This window comes from Zootoca vivipara, chromosome 11 (genome assembly GCF_963506605.1).
Source record: "Zootoca vivipara chromosome 11, rZooViv1.1, whole genome shotgun sequence".
NCBI classification, from domain to species: Eukaryota; Metazoa; Chordata; class Lepidosauria; order Squamata; family Lacertidae; genus Zootoca; species Zootoca vivipara.
Window position 1 is genome coordinate 37,753,323 of NC_083286.1, and position 25,195 is coordinate 37,778,517.

Consider the following 25,195-nt stretch of genomic DNA (forward strand, 5'->3'; position numbering starts at 1 on the left):
AACCACAGGGGAGCAAGTAGAGGTGGGGAAGTGTAGAACGCTGGCTGTGTAAAGCAGCCTTTGTCAACCTGGTGCCCTCCAAGAGACTTTGAATCAGCACCAATCAGCAAGAGATTTACTGTATTGAAGTATGTATTGAAGGGGGAGAGAGTTGATATTGCAGCTATAGAACAGAAGCAAGCAAAAAAGGGGGGTGAATGAAAGAACAGTGCTCAAGAATGTGAAGGGTAGGTTTATATTGTAGCAGAGCAGAAAGAAGAACTTATTCAAGCTCCAGTTCTGACATGCAAGGAAAGGGGGCAGGGGAACAAACAGTCTCTCTCTCTCTCTCTCTCTCTCTCTCTCTGTGTGTGTGTGTGTGTGGCAAAGGGGGGCAGAGAGAAGAAGGATGCAATGAGGATGGGGGGGGGATAGAAGAAAAGGAGGACCAGTTTGAGAGGGAAACACCGTGAGGGGGGGGGAGTGAAGCGAAAACTGAAAATCCTAAAAGGAATTTGGGGGGGGAGGAGTGTGGGGAAAGAGAGAGAAGCATGGGAAAAGGGGTGGAAAGAGAAAATAAAAGAGAAAAGTCACTATCAGGTTTGGATTGGAAAACAGCCTTGCATCCTGTGGAATACACTTCAAATGGTAGATCTTGTTAAAGGAAACCACTTTTTTATCATTCAAACAAAAGGTCAAAACACCCCAACATTTAATTGTTATTTCCTCCGTCCTGTCATCAAAAGGGGGCAAGAAAAAGGACTTTATACATTTTATGAATGAGTAACAGATGGGACTCTAAGACTGAGGAAACCCCTTTTTCAGCTCCTGACTTCAAAGGTGCTATGTGTTTACACTTTCAATTGACACTCTCAATTGGGAGAGATCAGATAAGACAATAGGTGTGCATTCCAAACCCGCTGATGTTACAATGGACTGATCAACGAAAAGCAGCCAGCAAGGAGGCTTTACTTTAACAATTAATATAAAATTGAGATTTTAACCGATTCACAAAATTCCAGTGCCAGCTCCCCTTTGCTACACAGAACTCATAAATAAAGTGAACCAAGAGCACTCGACCACCCTCCTACCCCTCTTTCCCCCCTAGGAAAGAGACGAGCCCCCACCCCTTACACACCTCTCCCGCTCGCCCCACCCCCGCCTCCCGAGGAGGCGGCAGCAGCAGCAGCAACAACACCATTTCAGCGGCTCCTCAAAAGCTGCCCTTTCTCGCAGCCGCGCCCGCCTCTCTCCCAGCAAGCGTGTCTCTTTAACCCTATCAGGGCTGGGCTATCCGTGCCTCCGTCACCCAACTCTTCCAGCCTCGGCAAGTCCACCATTTCGGAGCCGGCGAGTAGGAAGCCCCGATAGGGTTAAAGAGGCTGTGTGAGCCAGGCAGGGGCAGAGAGCCACGGCAAAGCTGTAAAGGAGCCGCATGCGGCTCCGGAGCCGCAGGTTGCCGACCCCAGCTCTAGTAACTTCCAGATTGGATTATTATAATGCATTCTATGTGTGGCTGCCCTTGGAGATGGCTCAGAAACATTTTGAACCAAAATGCGGCATGCAGATTACTGGCCGGGATTCCTTTCATATCTCATATAACAGCTGCACCGGTTGCCAGTTCACTTCCAAGCCCAATTCAAGGTGGTCAAGTTATTGTTTAAAGCTCTGAATGACTCATGCCCCCAAATACTTAAAAGATCGCCTCCTTCCCTACAGACCCTCTCTGGTGCCAAGATTGGCAGAATCAGCACTCTTAGTTGTTCTATCACTCTTAAAAGCTTGGGGGGGGGGGTGATGGTCCAGGAGGGGGCATTCTCTGTGGCAGCCCCACATCATCTGTCTCTGTCAACAGTGCCATATTTTATGCCATCCAAAGTCTTATGGGAAGTTCTAATAGGAGGGCATAACAGCATAAATGATAATAGCTATATCAGAATTCATCAGATACTGTTTCCTATGAATAGCATTCCAAGCCACTGTCCCTTGAATATATATGCTAGATGATGAAAGAGACAAGTAACAATTCTACAAATTATATAAAATGTTTGGGCCTCCTCATGACTCAAGGTGTATTTAACCAACAAGCTATAAAAGGATGCCTCAATATCACACTCCCACATCAAAGGCTAATGCATATAAAATAATGTGGTCATAGTATCTCCCCTGCCAGGTAAGTAGCATATAACAAATATACTCTGGTTTCTCTTCAGATCACATACAAAATATTATGATGTTGAGGATATACTTGCACCAGGAGTTGAGATCAGCTGAAACAATCTAGTCTACAGGACCATTTATCAGACATGACAATTCCACTAGACAGCACCATACACAGAGGCACTAGCAAAGCAAGGGTAGGTGGGTGTGTTTTGCCACCTACATTGCTATGAAATTCTGTTCTTTAAAAAAGATGCTGCAACAGATTGTCTGCTACATACAGGTACAATATGTGCCCCTCAGCTGCCTCTCTGCTGAATAATGTATGCCTGATATCTACATACATTAGGAAGGTCTCTGTCCTTCAGCCAATCCTCGTCCCAAAATTCATGTTCCTTCACACATTAGGAGAGAAAAAATGTACCCATGTCTTCTAAGGCATCTTAAGGCAGCCCTGTTTAGGGAAGCTTTTAATGTTTGATGGATTTCTGTATTTTAATGTTTTGTTGGAAGCCGCCCAGAGTGGCTGGGGGAACCCGGCCAGATGGGCGGGGTATAAATAATTAATTAATTAATTTATCATTATTATTATTATTATTATTCTAAGTTAACACACACATCAATATCTGCAATAATTTTATACGGACTCAGATATATTCTTATGAAAGCTTATACAGAGTGTTAAGAACTCTCAGGGAGGAGAATATAGTAACTGATACACCTGAGTGTAGAGGTGCTCTTTAATAAAAGAGACCATAAGGCAAAGTGACATCAGCAAACCTAGCCACGTGCCAACAATGCTAATTGATGCTTCAGGGACTCATATTTTTCATACAATCATACAAGCACAATGGTAGAAAAACAGAGTGCAATGCATAAAGAAAAGGTGAATAACAATAAGATAGTGTGCTTTAGCAAGTACTAAATGCATACTGGCAAAGTGGAGGATAGGTCTTCCCTCTAGGCATGATACTTGCTAGATTCTGACACCTTAATTTTTTTTAATAAAAAAAGAGGGGGAGAAGTATACAGATTGTTTAAAACTTTTTGAAAGCATACTACAGAAGTTAATAGCAGAAGAGTGTAGTGGTGTATTTTTTGAGAAATTGCTTGATTTTTATTGAAGATAGAAATGTCCTTTACAATAAAATTAAAAAACCCGATTGGTTTTATGCAAGCACTATATTTACTAAAAATGTAACAACCTTGGCTTTCTAAATCCTATATTCAAGAAATTTGTTTATACTTCCAACAACAATAATAAGCATAGTTCACTTTAGCCACAGCCATTCCAATGTTTTAGGATACATGAGTTCAACATGAGGATCTTTATTATAAACTATGATTTATCCAATAGTATCAATGAAAACAAAGGAAACTATTTTTTTAAAGGCTCCAGAGTCCAGAAAGCAATTTTCTCAAAATGCCTCAACCAGCTCAAGTTATCTAGCATTGATAGTTTGTAATATAGTATAGTTGGTACATGAAAACCACTCACTTTATAACGCTGAACAGTTAACAAAGCACCTTTCAGTAAGGACTTTCAATTAAGAGCTGAAGAGTTTACAAAACTCCCAGCACTCTAAAAATATACCAAGCTGCAATTTAAAGCCCCTCCGTACTATACAGTATACTGAAACAATGGGGCTGCATAGCAAACATGAGGAAGGAAGTTTAGTCAAAGATGAATGACCAAAGCATATTCATTCCTAAACAATAGAACTGCAACAATGAAGTTTAAAAGTATTGGTACACCCACCTTCAGTTGTAAAATTTATATTACTTTGTTTAAAATTCATCTATCAAATGTTGGTTCATATAAAATATTGAAGTGCTTGTGCTTAATACATTAATGTGTTTTTTAAAAAAATACTTTTAAAATTATTTGCCACTCACAAGCCCAGACAACAAAGGTATTAACATGCCTGAACAGAAAAAATATAGTAACTTTGAAACCTTTACTGATAGGACAAGTATTCTGAAGTTATTTATTTTGGCAATGTATTCAATGATTGCCATAGTTTTGTTTATATCCCCCCCCCAACAAAAAAGGTCCCAGTAGTGTAAGTTCCCCACACACACATTTGTACAACAAAAATGAAAACACATCCACCTATGAACTGGAAATCAATCACACACTAGCATAACTTTGTGCTTTATTCAAAAAACATAATACTACAAGTTTCAAACTTGCAAAGAAAAAAAAAATCTCAGTACCCATGTATGCTATTCAATTCTGATAATAAACCTTTAAGGGTTACCAACATTTATTGAAATGCTAAATGGTTCCACACTTAAGGTTATTTTTGCACATGTCAGTCATCACAATGTTACTAAATATCACATTTGTAGATCTTTAGTGTCAGCTTATATTAAAAATCAAAACTTCTTTCCTCAAGGAAATGTTGCTAGAGAGAATTATTTTTCACCCCTCCCAGGGAAGGAAGGCAGACAGTTTTCTGACAAGGAATTCATTGATGAGCCATCTATCACGCTGTACTTGTGGCATGACACCCAACACTTTAAAATTACCCCTAGGTTTTTGCATAATACATGAATGCAAATCAAACTTTTACAACAAAATTCCTCACTGAGAAAGCATAACTCATGAACTAGGTAACCTACCTGAAGCCCTCGTCTCCTCAGAATGCTGGACTCGTCCATTGCTTCCCTCATTCCTTCCACAACAATATAGTCATGCTGTACTATCTCAGACTTCAGCACACTTAATTCAGATCCTAGCAGCTGCTAAACACTTACATCACAGCTTATCTGATTGGAGAGGAAAAGTCAGCTGACTACGGCCAGTTATTCTCTCAGTAACTTCTGAGCTCATGAATGCTTGCAGTGCTGTGTTACAAAGCAGCAAGTGGGCTCCAGACACCTAGCACGTTTATCTAGGCAGGAGCAGCTATTCAACAGAGGAAATCCTGCAAGAGCACTGCTACGCTCCGAAAACAATAACCCCGGCATCCTGTGCTAACAGCAAACTGTTTTAAGCACAGACTATAGGTCAAGCTTTTGAGAGGAAGTGTAAGGTCAAAATGTCTGAGTTAATCAGCAGTGACACCTCAAGAGAAGGCAAAAGCCGATAGAGGGGGAAAACGAAGCATAGCTGGTCACTCAAGCAGCACAACAAAGTCTGGCTCTCTATCGTTTCAATGACATAAAAGGTGTGGGGAGGGGGGAATGCAGAACACGAGAGATGTATGGCAGCTTTCCAATCAACACTGGTATTTATTCTAAAAACATTAATGCAAAATTGTTTAGCTTCCTAGAATGTATGCTCTACCTATATATTTCAACGCTTTTAAAATATTAATATTAATAGTATTAATACCTCATAAAATACAGTCATCGGTTAAACAGTTAACCTATGCTAAGGAGATGAAGTAGTAGATACAAATATTATTTCTCCCCCTCATCATGCATAATTTCACACTCTGTTTCCACTTGTTTACTCTGATCATTTCCATTTTATTCCAGTTCAAGACTGCAAGGAGCTGAATATTAAGTTTTTATTGCTTGAATATTGCCACAGCAATAGTGATACCACAATGCCAGATTATTAGAAATCATCTTTCCCCGTTTTCAGATTCCTGTATTTAGGCAATGCGGACTAAGTATCAAAGAAGAGAAAGAGGAACCAACTTGCCCCTTAACCATAGTCACACATCTTTATCAGAGTTCATGATTTCTGGCCAAATGAATTTCAAAAGGAAAAAGAGAAAGCTATTTGATTTGCCTTATCAGTACAGCTGAGGTTAAAGCAATGATTGATTTTTTTTGAAGCTGTCATCAGGCTATTAGACTTGATATCAATTGATTAGAGTGTGTCATTAAAAATTGCTTAGGGATTTAACAGTCTATCCGCCAACTAAATCAATTGCATTTCATGCTTCAAAAATAGGCTCTGCATCTCTCTTTAGGTTTACAGGACAAACTCTTGTGAACAAGTATTTAATTCCTAACTTAAGAGAGGATTCTTTCAAAAATACTAATGAGTTGTCATGAAGATTATTCTTATGATACCATTTCAAGAGCTGCTTCACATATTACTTCCATTATATGAGTGTACATACTTGGGGCCCTGGAAAGAACACCTACCAAAATCAGATAGGAATGCCTAGCATGAGAATGGTTTTCAGTCTGGTGCACACATCAAGATGAATCATAGAATCATAGAGTTGGAAGAGACCACAAGGGCCATCCAGTCCAACCCCCTGCCAAGCAGGAAACACCATCAAAGCATTCTTGACATATGGCTGTCAAGCCTCTGCTTAAAGACCTCCAAAGAAGGAGAAGGAGGAGACTCCACCACACTCCTTGGCAGCAAATTCCACTGTCGAACAGCTCTTACTGTCAGGAAGTTCTTAATGTTCAGGTGGAATCTTCTTTCTTGTAGTTTGAATCCATTGCTCCGTGTCCACTTCTCTGGAGCAGCAGAAAACAACCTTTCACCCTCCTCTATATGACATCCTTTTATATATTTGAACATGGCTATCATATCACCCCTTAACCTTCTCTTCTCCAGGCTAAACATACCCAGCTCCCTAAGCCGTTCCTCATAAGGCATTGTTTCCAAGCCTTTGACCATTTGGGTTGCCCTCTTCTGGACACGTTCCAGCTTGTCAGTATCCTTCTTGAACTGTGGTGCCCAGAACTGGACACAGTACTCCAGGTGAGGTCTGGAGATGACTCCAGAAGTATTTGGAAACTACAACTAATCCAGAATGCGGCAGCTAGACTGGTGACAGGGAGCGGCCACCGAGACCATATAACACCGGTCCTGAAAGACCTACATTGGCTCCCAGTATGTTTCCGAGCACAATTCAAAGTGTTGGTGCTGACCTTTAAAGCCCTAAATGGCCTTGGTCCAGTATACCTGAAGGAGCGTCTCCACCCCCATCATTCTGCCCAGACACCAAGGTCCAGCGCCGAGGTTCCCTTCTGGCGGTTCCCTCACTGCGAGAAGCAAAGCTACAGGGAACCAGGCAGAGGGCCTTCTCAGTAGTGGCGCCCGCCCTGTGGAATGTCCTCCCATCAGCTGTCAAAGAGATAAACAACTACTGTACCTAACATTTAGAAGACACCTGAAGGCAGCCCTGTTTAGGGAAGTTTTTAATGTGAGACATTTTAATGTATTTTTAATCTTTGTTGGAAGCCTCCCATAGTGGCTGGGGAGACCCAGCAAGATGGGCAGGGTACAAATATTACTATTATTATTATTATTATTATTAGTTCACAATATATAAACACTGATAGTCATTAGCATTTTTACAAAAATTAAGCATGTGAACATCCTGAAGCAAAGGCACTAAGAATACACACTTTTATACTAGAACTATAAAGTAAATACACCAACATTCCATCAACAGTTATATGGACAAACCCAGGAAACCCTTTGGATACGTTACTAAGCAAAGTCAAATTTTGTTAAAGAGACTGACTAAAACATGGTTACAGGTAGGTAGCCGTGTTGGTCTGGATCGAAGTAAAATAAAAAAAAAAAATTCCTTCAGTAGCACCTTAAAGACCAACTAAGTTTTTATTTTGGTATGAGCTTAGTTGGTCTTTAAGGTGCTACTGAAGGAATTTTTTTTATTTGACTAAAACATGGAGACAAATTTATTCCATTTTCTTTTCCACTGCCTCCCCCACAGCAATGATAGGTTGAATTTAAGACATGCCCATCAATTTCCCTTCTAGATCCAAATTATAGTAAACAAAACTTGCCCATCAATTTCCCTTCTAGATCCAAATTATAGTAAACAAAACTTAATTACATTAAACCAATTTATTATTATTATTATTATTATTAATTGGGTGGTTATTTATGAAAGACATTGTCATTGCAAACAATACTTTGATGTGCTAAAATGTCGATTAAGATGTTATCTATAATAAGTGACAACAGTGTTTCTATTGCACTTATAAACAACCCACAATATGCATGGGGGTTATGTTCTGGGTCATCATGTGCGACAGGGCACGCATAAGCCTGCCCCACCCCCACCCCACCTGCTTTTCCAGCCACTTGGAGGTCGCTGTGATGCATTTGTGCATGCACAGTTCTGCATCAATTAGACATGTGTAATTCAGTCATTGCCTGTGTTTCCAATTTTTAAATTCATGGGGGAGGGAGGCCCTAGTGAAAAGAATACTAAAACATTGTGCTTGTCCACACTTCCTCTTGTCCTGTGCCTAGGAAGCATGGGTCTGAGCTGTTTTCTGCTTTGCCCACATTTTCTATGCATGGGTCCAAGTGGCTTTCCTTTTGCCCCACTCCATTTCCCAGAGTAAATTTGCTCTTTAGCGGTAGATCGGAACAAATGGCAATCCAGATAAAATTTCTGTTTGCTCTGATTGAGTGCTAAAGAGCAGTTTTCCGCAGGGGGGCAAAAAGAAGTGTGGATAAGCCCATAACTCATATTGATTAGAAGCACACCAAGGTCATAGCTCAGGAGCAGGATAATCCATATAAAAGGTAAGGTAAAGGACCCGTGGACGGTTAAGTCCAAAGGTGACTATGAGGTGTGGCACTCATCTCTCTTCAGGCCGAGGGAGCCAGCTTTTGTCCAGACAGCTTTCCAGGTCGTGTGGCCAGCATGACTAAACAGCTTGTGGTGCAACAGAACACTATGACAGAAATCAAAGCACACAGAAACGCCATTTACCTTCCGCAACAGCAGTACCTATTTATTTACTTGCACTGGCATGCTTTCAAACTGCTAGGTTGATAGAAGCTAGGACAGAGTAATGGGAGCTCATCCCATCACACGGATTCGAACCACCAACCTTCTGACTTACGAATTTTTCTCCCAATGCATTCCTATGGGATTCGACTTACACATTTTTTCGACTTACAAATGTGCGTTCGGAACGCATTAAATTTGAAAGAAGAGGTACCACTGTAGTTGTATTTTTTTGCTTTTGTTTTGTGGTAATGTATTCTATCACAGTTCCTGTGTTTGAAGAATTTGCTTTTTTGTTATACAGTACTGTATTCTGTATGCTTTATTTATACCATTCTTTCTACAATACGTATGCCAAGTGTTATTCAATTATTATTTTTAATGATTAAATTCCTGCCAAATAAACAACTATCCTTCATTTGCTAGTTTACAAAACAAAAATACTGTCAAAAATACTGTTTCTCAGGCTTTGTTTACAGAGGCATCATAGTGAGATGACAGACCACCCAGAAATATTGAAGGAAGGGAAATCACATTTCTGATACACATCTACCTAAAATAGGAAACCAGTTCAGAAGGCAAAAGTCTAAGCAAAGGACCTCTCTCCCCCATTTACTAGTTTTCCATTTCCACAGAGCTTTATTGATGAGAAAGGTAAATTTAAGTTAATTCCCTCCACTTCAGTGCTCTGGCACCCAACCTCAGTCTGTAGCAGTTGAGAACTAGATTCTGTGATGACATCAATGCAGGGCCTATTTGTAAGGTTTCCCCAACAAACAGATACTGTAAGTGCATATGGAAATAAATTGAAACTGAACCTGTTATTTTCCCCTTTCTATGGAAATTAAGTAGCACCCACCCTACTAAAACAACTACTGACATTTTAAATTCTTGGTTCCAGCACACCTTTTTCAAAATCTCTGCAAACATTTGCGAAGTGAGGAATGAAGAGGGACATTTTTGCAGTAGAGGTGAAAGGTACATTTCTTACCAAAGGCCAATGTGAAAGATAAAAATACAGGTTAGTATTTAGCCATTAACAAAGTCTACGATGAGGATTATGACAATCGCACCATCAAATCTAGCTTGAAAAAATATTGATTTCCTGTCAGAAAGCATCACTTTGAGAAGCAGGCACACATACATAAAAATTATATTACATGCTAGAGGCAAAAACTTGTGAGACAAAATAAAGTGTTGAAAGAATGGCTCTGGGCAATAATAGAATTGAAGAACCAGTAAGATAAAATGACTGTCTTTGCTGCATACTTGTGTATTTTGACCAGGTGTGGGATGCTAGTCTTAGATTTGGAAAGTTTGTTGTGTCAATTTGTTGAATGTTGTACAGTGGAATTTAACTAATTTTTTCTGATATAACATATGCAAACTGTCAGATACTACAATCAGATGTCCATCATTTCACAAGCAACACAAATATCATTATAAATGAACTGTATTTTAAAATTCTACTGCATTAAAAAAGTGATTTACAGATACATCAGTCCCTCATTCATCATCACACAGTCATGTTGAGCACCCTCTTTGTATTTGTGAAAAGAGAGAGACAGAGACAGAGAGAAAGAATTCCTGGATGCCAATATCCAAGTTTGGAAAAAAATACTCTTTGGTGAGAAGCCCAACAGAAATTTAAAATCACAAAACATGTAGCAAAGTGTGGGAATAAAATCTTAAAATGTGCCCTTCAAAGCAAGTTCCAAAAGTTAGTTTCCTTCTTCCCCCAGCACAGGAAAGGACCACACATTTGGCAAGTTAAAACATAGTTTACTGTGCTTACAAACTCAGATTCGTGAGCTCCAGAAAGTTGCACAGACAGTAAAACTTTGCTTAGTTACAAAGTGGCGAGTGGTCCTAAATTATTCATGAATTCAAGAGTGGCTGGTGAGAGCCATGCTGTCTGAACTTGAGCAACCAGCTCAAACCTTTTTACACATGGTGCTCCTCAAGTAGACTGAAGGGGAACAAAGACTTTAAGCCTGCATTAATTAAACTTCAGCATGTTGATTATATGAGGCCAGTTATTCCACACTTTGGGACAATGACACTTGTCATTGCTGCTGCCAAATTTAAAATCTGGTTCCACTACAACTGTTGATTATTTTTGTGTGGTTACATATCCCTTGGGGCATGCTGTGACTTTTAACACCATGTCAAACATTTACATAAATATCACCCTAATCCATAATGGTTACTCTAGGCTTATTAAATTAGGATGCCACTGTCTGCTCTTGATATAGAAGAAATACAACTGTGCAGTACTTGTGACAACACAGGTGAGAACCACTGTGGAAGGAATTCAAAATTGCACTAAGAGATTGTTCTGTCAGTGCAAGCCTGCCATGCTTGCCTGATATAATTCCCTCTCCTTTCCTGAGTGCTTTTGTAGAGGTTCTCCCAATCCCCTCCAGGTGAATTTCCCAGGGCACACAGGGGAAGAAGGGAAAATCCTATTGTGCAAACAGAAGCCGTTCCACGGGCTTCTGCTGATGGGGTTCATTAGTTGAATCCTACCCAGCATTTTAAATATTTTTACACCACCTTTCCGAAAAGAACCATGGTGATATACAACAGACCAAGAATAAGAACAGAACAATCTGGGAGCAACACAGGAAACAGTCCACTCATGCATGCCCCTTAAGCAGGCTTCTGCAGGTGACGCCATCCTCAAAAGTGATTCTCCTTCATCCTTAATAGACACACACGTTCATAATGAGACATGTGGCCCCCAAGGGCTTTAAAATGCTAAAACCAACACATTGAATTGACCCTAGAAGACAACTGGCAGCCAGTGCAGTTATTTCAGTATCAGAGTAACAATATCCCAGTGCTAACTGCCACATTTTACACAATAGCGAGTTCCTGAGCTTGCATGTGAGTTTGTAGCCTTCTTCCCATTGAGCTATAATCAAGGATGTGACTTTTTAATTTGTAATTTTAATTTTTAGTCAGTTTTGTAAAACCACAAATATTTACAAAGAAAATTATGAAAAAAATGAATTGGAAAGATTACATTAATAACAAGCTAAATTGAATTATCATCTCAAATAAATTTTTTGGATCATGTGAAGTATGTGCTTTGTTATACCAGAATTCAGTAAGCACTGCTCACTTCTGTCTCAGTATATTATGTTTCTGCTTTTCACTCTTAAATAACTAGTAAGCTTTACCATGGGTAGTATAATCGTACAATTTTGCTTCCTACAGTATTCCATTCCTGCACCACATTGTGACTTGGGATAGACCCTGTCAGTGAGTGACTGCAATCTGTTGAGAACTACATGGGTGAAGACTTTCCCCATAGTACTCAGCAGGGCGATTCCACAGTAGTCATTACAGTCATAGTGGTCACCTTTGTTCTTGCCACAATGCTGGAGTTGCGCATGTCTTGTGGCACATATTCTGTTTCCCAACACTGCAAGAGAAGGCTATGGAGGTATGTTATGAGGAAGGAATGGAGGCCGGCTTTCAGCACTTCAGTTGGGATTGTGTCCTGTCCTGATGCTTTACCACATGTCTGAGAGTTGATGACATTCTTCAGTTCATCAATGGAGGAAGGAACATCCAGTTCTTCCAAGACAGGCTGTGTCTGGATACTGTCAACTGCTGTGTCAGAGACCATGTTTTCCAGCAAGTACAGTACTTGGTGGTGCTCTGCCCATCGTTTCAACTGCTTGCTGCAGTCTGTAATGATTCTCTCCAGATAAGGTTTTCATTAGTGCAGTTTTCTTGCCTTTTGGTCCAAAGGCTTTGTTCACACCTTCATACATTTTGCAAGTGTTGCTTCTGTCAGCAGCTAGTTCACTGCTCTGACACAGCTTTCGCCAGTAGCCATTGGCATATCGTCTGGCAATCCACTGGACATCACTCCTTGCCTTACTCAGTGCAGCAAGCGTCTTCTCGCAGGGTGTACACTTGTAGTTCACAAGAACCTTATGCTTCGTAGTGATAACAGGCTCCACGTCCTTAATGGTGACCTCAAACCAGTCCAGTATTTGCTGCTCTCTTTTGCCAAAAGAGGACATAGCTGTGTTGTGGGTTGCCTCTTTGATGGAGTTCCACCTTGCTTCAACAATGTCTCTGGTGCAGTTCAGTAGAGCTGTCACAAAACTCAGGTTGAGGCCACTTTCTGCTTTGTACTATGCATCCTCTTTGGCTAGAGAAGGATCTTGCTTACCACCAGGGAGTGATCCATGTTGCAGTCAGTACTGTGGTAGCTCTATGTGGTAAAGGAGTGACAATCAAGTCCAGCTGGTGCCAGTGGCCCAACCCTGAACGTCTCCAGGACACTCAATGTTTTGCATTAATAGAGAATAATGTGATGCAGAGGCCTTGATATGAGCACAGTAAAAGCAGCCTTCGTCAGTTCTTGTTCATGCTGCTAATACCAAAGTGGCCTTAGAAGTTGTTCCACGTGTGATGAGCAAATATGTGTTCACAGGCTGGGATCCTCATGACTACCCAGCTGACTAATGCTTTAGTGCATTGTATCATATAAAATCAGGGGTAAGATCTGCCGAAGACTGCACACACTATTCAAATATTTTGTCTGGTGGATAGGTAGAGTGCTGGTACCAGGTGCTGGCAGGACCCCAGGCAAGATGTCTTAAAATGTTTGGGGAACATCAATGGAAAGTTTTTTTCTAAGTCTCATAGATACCAGGTAGTGGGCAGTTGGTAAGGAGAGAGTTAAACCTTTCCTTGCTATGTGTTGTAGTGCCAATGATCTCTCCCCCACCCCCATAAACACTCCTATAAAATTCCAGACACAGTTGCTAGCTACGTATTTAATGTTATTGTGTAGCATGACTAAGAGAAAAAGGACAAATACCTTTCATTACCAATAATTCACAAATTATTATACCACTCTGTAATAATAGTACTCCTATGTTTCCTCATAGACTAAAAACAACATAATAGACAACATAAAAACAACATAATACATTAGAAACAGGGTTTTTCTGCTTGATAGTGACACTTAGGAACACAATATTCTAGTGGACAATTTCTCTTACTGTTTTCCTTCTTCCAGATCCTCCTCCACCAAGTTTAATTTCTATTGTAGTGACCTCCAGCAATTTAAATTCCAGCTTTTTATTTAATCGGTCACCATCTCATGGTTTATAATGAATCAGAAATGCCACAAAAGGCTTTATCACTATGACTAAATGCTCCAGGGCTGCAGACAGCTGTCCGCAATGCACCTGTTGGCTAAGATAGAGATTCACTAGCTGTTGCTTGTATCACATCATCCCCAATACTAGTCAGCAGCAACAAAGCTCCTATAAGATTCCATGGCCACTTTTAAATCACTGCTTCTTTACAATTGTGTGTGAGTGCCTTTTTGAAAATCAGCAACTAAGGCATGGCTTAAAATTAAAGTGATGACTGCCCTTGAACAGCAAATCTGTATCCGTCTTTTAAAAAGTTCCAGCCCTCTACTACGACACCCACTTTAAATTAAAAAATATGCTTTTAAATGAACATATTTATCATTATGTAAAAAAAGAGCTCAATGTGAGCAATATGATCTACCATGCCATTTAAAGTTTACTGTTTTGGTTATAGGGGTTTATAATATATACAGTTTAGGTCTGAAAGCATCATCATCTTTTTCTGTCAACTAGAGGGTTGAATATCTTCCTGGACTTATTATTTTTGTCATATTGCCCATCACAACCTGATACAGTTAAGAATAGCAGAAATTAGGGTACCGAAAATTTACATTTCAAAAAGAAAATCATAAATTTTAAGCTATGAGTTTAGACAGCTTAACAAAAACATCCTAGTATACTTTTGATATATACCAAACTGTCTCCATACATATCACCTCATCAATCACACAGAAAGATGTTCTACTTTGGTTCCACATGCATCAAGTATTTGCAAATTTGTTTTATTAGGAAGTACAATTCATTTTCTTCCCTTATCAGTAGGAACAAGATATTTTAGTAGTATCTTATCTAAAACATCTGAACTGCTCCTGAAATATATTTTCCTTTTGAAATCAAACACAATTTGAGCACACATTTGGTATTATTATTATTATTATTACTATTACTATTATCATTATTATTATTTCCAGTTACCTAATCAAAACTTGGGGACAAGGAGGAAGGAAGAAACATTCCAGACTGCCTGGAATTCTGCAAAGCTAACCAACATAAGATCAGGCTTGCTGCATATTAAAACTCACTTTATAAAAAATCCACATGATGGACTTCATATCATACATTAGAAACTAGAAGGTTTCATCAACTGTAACAGTTGACTTAGCAATACAGAGACTGCCTGTGCACTGTAGCACTGTGCACTGAGTAGGAACTGTGTGCAGATTATAAATATGCTCTTGTTCCTTTCTCCGCTAGGCACTTCCGTCTGCTTCAATGGATTGTAGCGTTGCAGCAGACATGGGAAGCCAGCAGCCTGCAGGCCAATCTTGAGTCCAATTTTGTTCACCAGGCTGTTTTCCCCAACAGCAAAGTTAAAGGCAGCATTTCTCACCACTCCTACTCCAACACTGGGGAGACTGTGGGTGGAAATGCTACCTTATTTAAAGAGCAGGCAGAGAGCTTTAGCTTAGTGCCAAGATCTGAGATAGAGGATCCCTCTGCTTGCTCATCTCTAAAGAACAGGCAGATACGGTATTCCACACACACACCCAATCTTGTTTGCTCTTTAGAGTTCACTCTCTGAAGAGCAAGCAAAACACTACCTCTTCATCAGAAAGCTGAGGGGGGTAGTGGTCCACTTCCTGTTGCTTGGGAGGATAAATCCCAACATAAACAACATGCTTTCTTTGAAGTACATTTCATAATAATCAAAAGTCAATAATGAAAAATGATAAAAACATGAACTGAGTGCATAAGAATCCTGCTTCTCATTTAGCCAAATGCATTTAAATCTACAAGCTGAATTTCAACAACACATGTCTTAAAAGTCCAGCACTATTTTAATTCCACAGTACATCTAGACAAATAAGAGAAAATCTTTAGTTATCATATTTGTATGCAAGGGTGAACGGAGTCATCTATTTTCAGAATCCCAATATGGGTAGTTTTTATATGCATTTTGAAATAAGAGCTCTTGCACCTGTGTGGTCATTAGTTGAGTTTGACTTTAACAAATGAATATTGAAAACAAAAGGGAAGGACAGAGTACATATTATGGTAGTTACAGCACATATGATATAGACTAAACACAGCTCTTGTGCCACCTAGTGGACATCACTTCCACAAACTACTAGATTGGTATTTTTAAAGCAGTCTGCTAAATCCATTGCAAAAATCACCTCACCCATCTCACCGGCCAACACTCATTGCTTTGCATACACCAACACTCATTGCTTTGCATACACCAGAAATAACTGCCAAATTGATGGAAACCAGTATGGAAACTAATATAAAATCTTTGTTTCAATAATGCATAATCTTACATATAAAATTATTTCTTTTAAAAAGACTTATTTTTCTTAGTCAATGAAATCTCAACATTCATTTTGTGAAGGAGAAACCTTCTACAAACATAAAAATGCCGGAAGTTTCTAGTTCTCTATTTCAGTTCCAATCTGGAATGGCAGGTGTAAGAATCTGTAAGGCAGACAAGACACATACCAGAAGCATGAGTTCTGAAAAAAATCATAGCTAGTTAGAAAATGAAGATCTGCATGAAATTTTCCAGTTTGGAATGGTTCTGTTCCCTGTTGTGGTCAATCAGGAATATTCTCCTCTGCATGGGTAGTGCAAAACAACTGGAAATCATGCTTGAATATCAGATATAGGAATGTTGATTAACTGAGAGACATTTTTTCTAGGCTTTTTCTAGTTTTTTTCAGGTAACCACTATCACCATGTCCATTGTTTTATACTTTTATTTGTCCATTCTTCCTGATTCCTTCAGATGAGGAAGTTACAGCTAGCTACTTAATTAATGCTTTTTAACTAATGCTTGAGACTAGAGATACAAAAAGGACAGTGGGCCTTTTCCCTAGAGGCTATGTTACTTCTGTGATCCAGTATTGCTTTACATTTCTTATACCACATTTTAATATGGTTGTTTAATCCTTCAAATAGTTTTTTGTCTTCTTCCCCCTCAAGTGGCAGAAAGCCAAGAAAATTCCAATACATTTCTTTTATTTATTACTTGCCTTTATTGTTTGCTTGCTCACCTGCCAGGCAGGAGCATGACCCCAAAGGTTGCTTTTGGGAAGAATATACTATTTTTAGATAGTTTCAAGATGTATGCTTTTAAAGCCCTCTTGAGGTCATGGGGACTCTGGATATTAACAGACAAGAAAAGCAACAGTCTTTTCCCAAGTTTGTGCCACGACTGGGTTTGTTCTTGCATTATTCCTTGTGAAATAAAATATAAAAAACTGAGTCAGAAAGCTTTTGCCAGACCAAATCAGCATGAACTTTAACCAGAAGAGCTAACCTTCTAATCAAATTTTGCATCTGACTCCAGTATTAAGGGACTTTGCAAAGTCTGTGCCCTTCCTTGCGAGGAGGGATAGAAGAACAGGATATGCTTCGAGGGAAGGGTGCACATTTGCACCTATTTATTTATAAAATTTACACCATTCCATTCTGCTTTATATGAAACACATGAATAAGAATACGTAAGCTCACAGTGACTTTGAAAACAGCAGGTATACATTCAGTTATTTTGCCTGCCACATCCCAAGAACACAAAGCTGCTCACAAAATAGAATATAAAAAAAAGGCCAGAGTAATAACTTTAAAGCCTGATACAGGTCAGGTACTGAAGGAATTTTTTTATTTTGCTTCGACTCAGACCAACACGGCTACCTACCTGTAACTGATACAGGTCAGTTTTTAACTCTGGCCATACATAAGTGACGGACACAACAGCCTCTGCCAGTGATCAGAGGAAGAAGAGCCATCAGGGAGGTTGCACCCCGCCCTGCCATGAAAACCTTTATGGCAAGCAGAAGACCAGATCTCATTTATTTATTGAATTTCTATACTGCCCTTCATTCAAGGATTACAGGGCAGTTTACAATATAAAACCACAAAAAACATACCATTGTAACAAACAAACACAGGCACAGTTTTAAAAGCCTGGGAGAAAAGGAATGTTTTTGCCTGGCACCTAAAGATTATGTAACGAAGGTGTCAGGTGAGCCTCCCTTGGGAGAGCGTTCAACAAAAATGACCTGCTCTTGTGGAGCCACCCTCTGGACCTCTAGTGGAGGAGGCACACAAAGAAGGTGCCTCAAGATGATGAACGCAGAGTCTGGGGCAGTTCATATGGGGATAATAATTCTTTACCAAGAAGAATTCTCCCTCAGCTACCAACTGCATGTTTACTGCAAAAAGGAAATGGAAGGACATTCTGGACTCTGGCAACAGCAGAAGCAAGGAGGACTGTTGGGTCTTTTGTATTATTGTAATCTGTTGTGAGCTGCCTTGTGGTTATTTGATTGAAAGTCAGGGTATAAATCTTCAAAATAAACAGGCTCGAATAAAAAGGTATTGCAACCTTCAAAACACACACACACAAGCTGTAGCCAATAGTTGTCCTACTGAGTAAACCCATTCAAATTAATGGCCCTGACTAGTTAGTTTGGGTTCAATAATTTTAATGAGTCTAGTCCAGGCACCCCCAAACTGCGGCCCTCCAGATGTTTTGGCCTACAACTCCCATGATCCCTAGCTAACAGGACCAGTGGTCGGGGAAGATGGGAATTGTAGTCCAAAACATCTGGAGGGCCGAAGTTTGGGGATGCCTGGTCTAGTCTGAGCAGGACTAGCACCATATAAACTCTGAAAAACCTTGAATTTTTGTTGTTGTGAAACAGCCACTGAGCTCAATGTCCTGCATTTCCTTATTTTCTCAACGAGCTACCTTCCACTCTAGGCATAGCCATGATTTGTTCATTCTTTTTAATGCTCTTTTGTGGGCTCAGAAAACCTTATTATAGGGAGAAGAGTGGAGAAGCAGTGTGATCTCTCTGGGGTATGGATTGAAAAATATGCAATTGAGGCACCTAGCATCCCACCTTTCTCCATTGCTTGCCTGTGAACTTCCTGTTGCCTGTCCACTTCATGACCTCTCCCTTGCCCTGAGCCTTTTCTGCCTTGCACAAAGAAGTGGATTTGTCCTGCTTGCTACCTGGGAGATCAGCATCCAGCCACCACTCTTCAGTGTCCAGATGGTCCCTGACATCCAATTAGTCAGCCACATTAGGCAGTGGCTTTAAAGCTTTTACCTGGCTCGCCATATCCTTTGCTTCTCTAGTCCTGGGGAAGATGAAGGGGGGGGAATCTAACGCCATCCAGTAACCTAGGAAGTTGGCATAGTGACCTCTGGTGCTCGAGCAGAGGTATCTGGATCCATTTGTTCTTCAAGGTGATTGGAGGGGCCTGCTCCCATTCCTCCTCCTCTGAGGAGACGTTAAGTTTGAGATCTGGACACAAACCCCTTCCTTGTCCGTACAGCTACATCCCAAGAGCAGAACGAGTTTACTTTTTAAAAAGATTAAAAAGGCTAATTCCATGGAATTATTTTGTAAAACTTAGAACTCCCCATCAGGAAACACCCTCAGATAATAGAAAGATAATTTAATAGAAAGTAGTCTCTCAGCATGTCTATGAGATTGTCACAGAAGGCAGCATCTAAGCAGTCACAGACCATGTTGTTCACAGAACAAGTCAGTGTCTGTCTGTGTGACCAGTTGCAATAAGTATTTTAATTTTGCTGAATATATAGGCCATGTCAATTACCAGGGGCAGCACATCCCATTTTGCTGCCTGAGGCAAAAGAGGAATGTGCCACCTGCCCCATTGGCACCCCACAAGCCGCAGTGGGCGTCGCAAGCCTCTGTTATCTGTATTGTGTGGAGGTGTCCACAAAGTACCAGCAGCAGTGCCAGCTTCTGGCAAGATCTCACTGAAAACAGGTGAGACTTTTGTTGCTCGAGGCAGCTGGCTCACTCTGCCTCATGGGCGGGCCGGCCCTCTCAATTACAGTGTTGCTCAGTTATCAAGAAGCTCTTAGACCCACTTCAATACTCTTAAACAGCCCATTTTAACATAACAGTGTTTTCAACATTATTGCTAAAAAGCTAAAAAGACATTCAAATATACTTCCAATTAATGCTTCTGAAGGTGCACTTGTTTATTCTTGCATTATGTACATAAGGTATTTTATAACCTCTCAGGTAGGTAATTGAACCATTTTATTTGAGGAAGTAAAGCATAAAATAGTATTGAAGTACTCCTGAAATACATACAAATATCAAGAGTTATAATCTAATTAAAGTAACTATATCGGAAACCATTTTTACAATTTAGTAGGAGTTATCATTTTCAATTAAGTATTTGTTATTTGTTCTCTCCTAAACAAATTCAGTAAACTCCCCAGAAAGAAAGGCCATTCCTTTCAATAAGTTACTTTCAGCTGTGGAAACAGAGTACAGAGGAATTCTACAAAGCAAGAGAAGAATATTTCAGAAATGAATGTTTTGCTCTTTTCCAACAGCAAAGATGTAATAAGGTCAAATAAGCAGCATTTATGTAGACAAATGCTGACTGAGTGAAGCAAAACAGCAAATTACTGGTCAAGCATCAGCATTAAAATGTAATTCAGAAAAATTGAAGGGTATGTTAATTTAGATAACTTCCATCATTACATGAAAAGCCATTCTTCAATAGAACAACCACAATTCTATGTTTCTAGAGAAGTCACATCTAAAAATTGAAATTAGAATCTATGGTACTTCTTTATAAGTGTGTAGACTTTATACACTCATTCTCTACCTCAGACTCTTTACCATGAAAATGGACAAAAATATTGTTATATGTTTCATTTCCATACCTTTCATACTGAAACACTCTGTACATGTGTGAAGGGACTAGAATTTGAGTGGAGAAAGAAATATTATGTTCATGTCTTTTTGCAGTTTTCCTGTAGTCACTGTGGGAATAGAGTGCTAGACTAGAAAGGTCTTTGGTGTGGTCCAACCTGGCTGTTTTATTTTCTTATTTGTTACTTGACTGAACACTCCACGTTGCAATGTTTTGCTTCAGATACTACTTGATGCTGTAGTTCTAAGTGTATGAAGTTTTTTAATGTGATGATTTACACATAAAGCTCACTATCCCCATGTTTTCTCATACATAATTACATACACTAAAATATTTCCAATCCTACATTTATAGTGCACATTCCAGAACTCAACAAAACAGTTCTATCTTTCAGCAAAGTCAGCAATTCCTAGCCTGCCTACCTCCTATTATTATTAGTAGTATTAGTATTAGTATTATTATTATTATGACTAGCTCTGTCAGCTTGTCCATTACAGGCAATTCTGTACATTTCATCAGCCATTCCCACACTGTTGGGTCTGCTGCCATTTCCATTTTCTTGCCCATACAATTTTGGCAATACTGACAAGTGATTTCAGATTTATAGTTACATTATCCCCATTTACACAGGGCTAGGTCTCAATATATGCTCTATTATATCTGAGATATTTTGAGTTACTTCCCACCAAACAATTGGGCATTCCCATTACATTATGTAATAAATGGATATTTCCCACAAAACATTCCCAACATTCAGAGCCATTAACTGGGTGGATTTTATTTAACCTTGCAGGTGTTAGATACCACTTCAGTTGTGCATCTCCAACTGGCAGACTTGATGAGATTTTATCTACCTGTCTCCAAATCTGATTCCATTGAGGAACTATTCCATCTCCATGCTTTCATATCTAAATATATCTATCAGTTTAAATATATATATTTGAAATAAACACAAGTTCTTAGTACTTTCTTATTATCTATAATGAAATGTCAGGCCCAAGCTTCTTCTTTGGTTTTGGAGAGGTGGGGTGAAGAAATTAACACTAAGATTTAAAAAGTCTTCAGGGCCACACCAAAACTGAATACTTTTTGAGGACAACCTTACCATTCCATTCACCTGCAAGATGACTTTCAAAAACATATCCCCCTCCTCCTATAAAGTAGTGGTGGCACAAAAGTTGACTCTATTGCTAACATTCCTCTAACTTAGAGATTTAGTACAAGCTGCAACCTGAAGCTCCATCACCCAATTTAAAAAGTCATACACAGTATACCAAACTATGTTTTACTCGTTGTCATGATGAGCTTCAAATATACACACCAATGTACACATTCCTTTAGTAAACTACTTGCATGCACATAATGAAACAAAATAGAATGTCTTTTTTATATATAAATAAATAACACACACACACACACACACCCTAGTATTTGAAACTAGTGTATTATTAAAAAATGTGACTGCTTCTTTTTCTTAAATAGACTACTTAAATGGAAAAACTATACTAAAATGTGCTCCCAGCTGAGGTTTTATAGGAAAGCAAGTAAGGCAATTCAAAATTACAGCTCCCCCAGTAAACATAATTCAGATAAACTGAACATGTTTAGTACTATTATATACAGTAACCGACAACAGTTATGTGAAGGGCCCTGAATTACTGTATCGTTTGAAAACAATTTTGGATTATTTGACTGTAGTGCAAATAAACTCCTTGCCGCAATGTTACATAAACATTAGTTTCTTGAATAAACAAATATTTGAAAATGTAACTCACCAAGCTAGCTGTCAGAGAAGGTGCTGACTGCCCAAGAGCTTGACTGCGCATTCGGACAAGATTGGAAGTTTCTCCAGTTTGCCATGACTGTTGTGTAACAGCATTTGGCAGCAAGTACCTACCTGTCAAAGGTTTAGGTGGAAAAAAGTTGTCAGTACACAGCCTCTTGCACAGTTAATGGTCTGCAATATTAGTCCATGCACCTCACTGTAAATGGACAAATTTAAACCTCAAATGCTCCTCATAAGCTTCTGAAATATATATTCAGCTAGCCTTAGATATATGCACATACTCCAAGTAATAAATCTTACTGTGCAAATACAAATATAAATACAAACTTATCCCATTCAGAGAATTAAGAAACTGATGAACAAGAGAAGAAATGAGAGACTTGGGAATAGGAGGAATTTTTGGTTTATTTATGATTTGACCCATTGTTCCTAATGCCTTCTCTTTTTTTAACTTGCACTAAGAATTGGGTGTTCTTTCTCTCTAATTACTTCCTTTCTCCTGTTTCTTGCCTATTTGGGACACATCTAGTACATTTCTTACCCAGGGTAGATATACACATGGGGGACACACCATAAATAAGTCAGAAATTAAATCGTTATAACAAAAAGGGGGGGGGAAGTGATGTAAAAATCGCTTTTGCTCTCTGGCACCATCTGGTGTTGCATGTTTATAACAAATTCAAAACGTGTTTTTTTGACTTATGTAGCTGAGTCCCCAGACTCTGGCACAAGGAACCTGTTTCCAGGAGAAGTGCTGTGAGGGGAGAAAGACTCAATATTGACCATTGGGGTGGGGTGGGGTGGGGGTTGTACCTAGTTTACTTTATCTTCTAGCCCTTGGAGCCTTCAAAAGTAAACACTGAGCCTGTTGGGTCTACATACAAAACGGGGGTTGTTGCTATTCTGTTTTATTCTACTGTAAATCACTTAGAGATCTATTATTATTAAAAGGTGTTTCTTTATTAATGTATTTATGGTAACACCATCAGATCTGGACTACCTTGGGATATGAATGTATTGAATATTGCTAACTGATCTGCTGGTAAGTTTTATGCTCACTTTGATATATTTTAAGTGAATTGATAATTTCTGCAGTCATGTTATAAATTTAATAAGTATTATACCTGTATATTATTATTGTAGACTTATTTCCTGTGAACCAACAACTATTCGTGGAGAATGCATTATATAAGTAAACTGATTGACTTAAAGAAAGATATAGAGCAGCTGTTTTTAAGTAAACAATTAAGAAGATTGCCTGGTGCATATATATGTCTATATGTTTATGAATACATATGTGATATTAGGGCAGTTGGCTAGAAGATAGTCTGTAATAAAAAATGTACATTCTAGGTAAATCACCACATTTTCAAAAAGAACATTAAAACTGACCTGTTCTTGTGACATAAATACATGCTTGGCTGCTGAATCCTAATAGGAATTATCCCCCTTTCTTTCCAGAGACATGGAAATGGCTTTAAAAACAACTACGGTATTATCACAATAGCACAGAATCTAGACACTATCTAACCAGAACTAAAGACTTAAGGCCCATTAATTTCATTACTGATTTATTATTTTTATTATTTTTTAAAAAGAGTAAAAGCTTAAGGCTACAATCCTATACACCATTACTTGGATTAAGTCCTACTGACCTCTGAGTAGACATGCCTAGGATTGCACAGTAATTCTCCCATTGATATGAGTCTTAGAAATACTTAACTTTGACTGTAACATGCTATGTATTTAAGCTCAGTAATGCAGGAAGTAAATGTTAAGATAATCTGCATCAAACAGTGATTTCTTCAAATGACTGTATCTAACTTGAAGGATAGAAGCAGTAAGAGGATAAATCCCTTCTCAATCTGATCACCAGAGACCCTAGCAACTAAGACTCTAAGACATCACTTTTATTAGTACAAACTGCTAGAGCGCCAGCAGGGTGAAAAAAGAAATATGTAAATGTTAGTGTTTGTTTTTACAATAATGTATGCAGAATTAATGCAACCATCCCCATTAGACTTAATAGAAAAATAAAACAATTGATTAATTTTAAAACCATTGTTATGAAACCCTTCATTATTGTTATCTTGGCTCCTTGTAGTTACATCAAGAAACTTTATTTAAATCCAGTTTGGGAGGAATACCAGCAGGCATTTAAAAAGCATGTTACTGTTTAATTCATGCATCATTTGCTGCTTACAACTTAAGGAAATTAGCATCTGTCAAGTGTATTACTTAGCTGCATATGGTTAAAATTAACGGACAATGCTTCTTTCCCTGCCAGATTTAAAAGAGAGATAAACATTTCCCCCCAATCTGTCCATTAAAGCTGATATAATTCAATCAAAGCTAGAATTACAGATGACTTAATTGTGTTGTCCTTGGCCACTGCAGGAGAAACCATTGTACAGAACCCCCATTAACAAAATTCAGCACTTTCATGCCCCTTCCTCCACACAGTAATAAAACCTATCTAGCTCATATTATTGAGGTGCTAAAATATCCTCAGCAGTTTGGAATAATTGCCCAGTTAACATTTACAATTAGTGTTATTTTAATTCTTTGCTCTTTCAGAATGACTACTGTTATTTCACTATGATCTGTAATAAAGGAAGAAATGTGTTTCAGCTGAAACTTAAGCCACAATTAATGACATAAATGTCCATCAATGAAAACTCTTCAGAAATGGCTTAGAGAGTGGCAGAAGCATGCTACTTTGGACAAAGCAG

General features: G+C 38.9%; 1 protein-coding gene across 8 annotated transcripts in view; it reads right to left on the minus strand.

Annotated features, from left to right (window-relative positions):
* MAST4 (microtubule associated serine/threonine kinase family member 4) overlaps nucleotides 1-25,195 on the minus strand; it is a 216,539-nt gene that overhangs the window by 153,551 nt on the left and 37,793 nt on the right. For 5 of the 8 annotated variants that reach the window (XM_035099909.2, XM_060280257.1, XM_035099907.2 and 2 more), the window contains exon 3: nucleotides 22,453-22,574. In XM_035099909.2, coding sequence (XP_034955800.2) covers nucleotides 22,453-22,574 — 122 coding nt within the window. Of the gene's footprint in view, nucleotides 1-4,764; nucleotides 6,514-22,452; nucleotides 22,575-25,195 lie in introns of those variants that run through there. The other 3 variants (XM_035099915.2, XM_060280260.1, XM_060280259.1) reach the window with 1 other exon arrangement.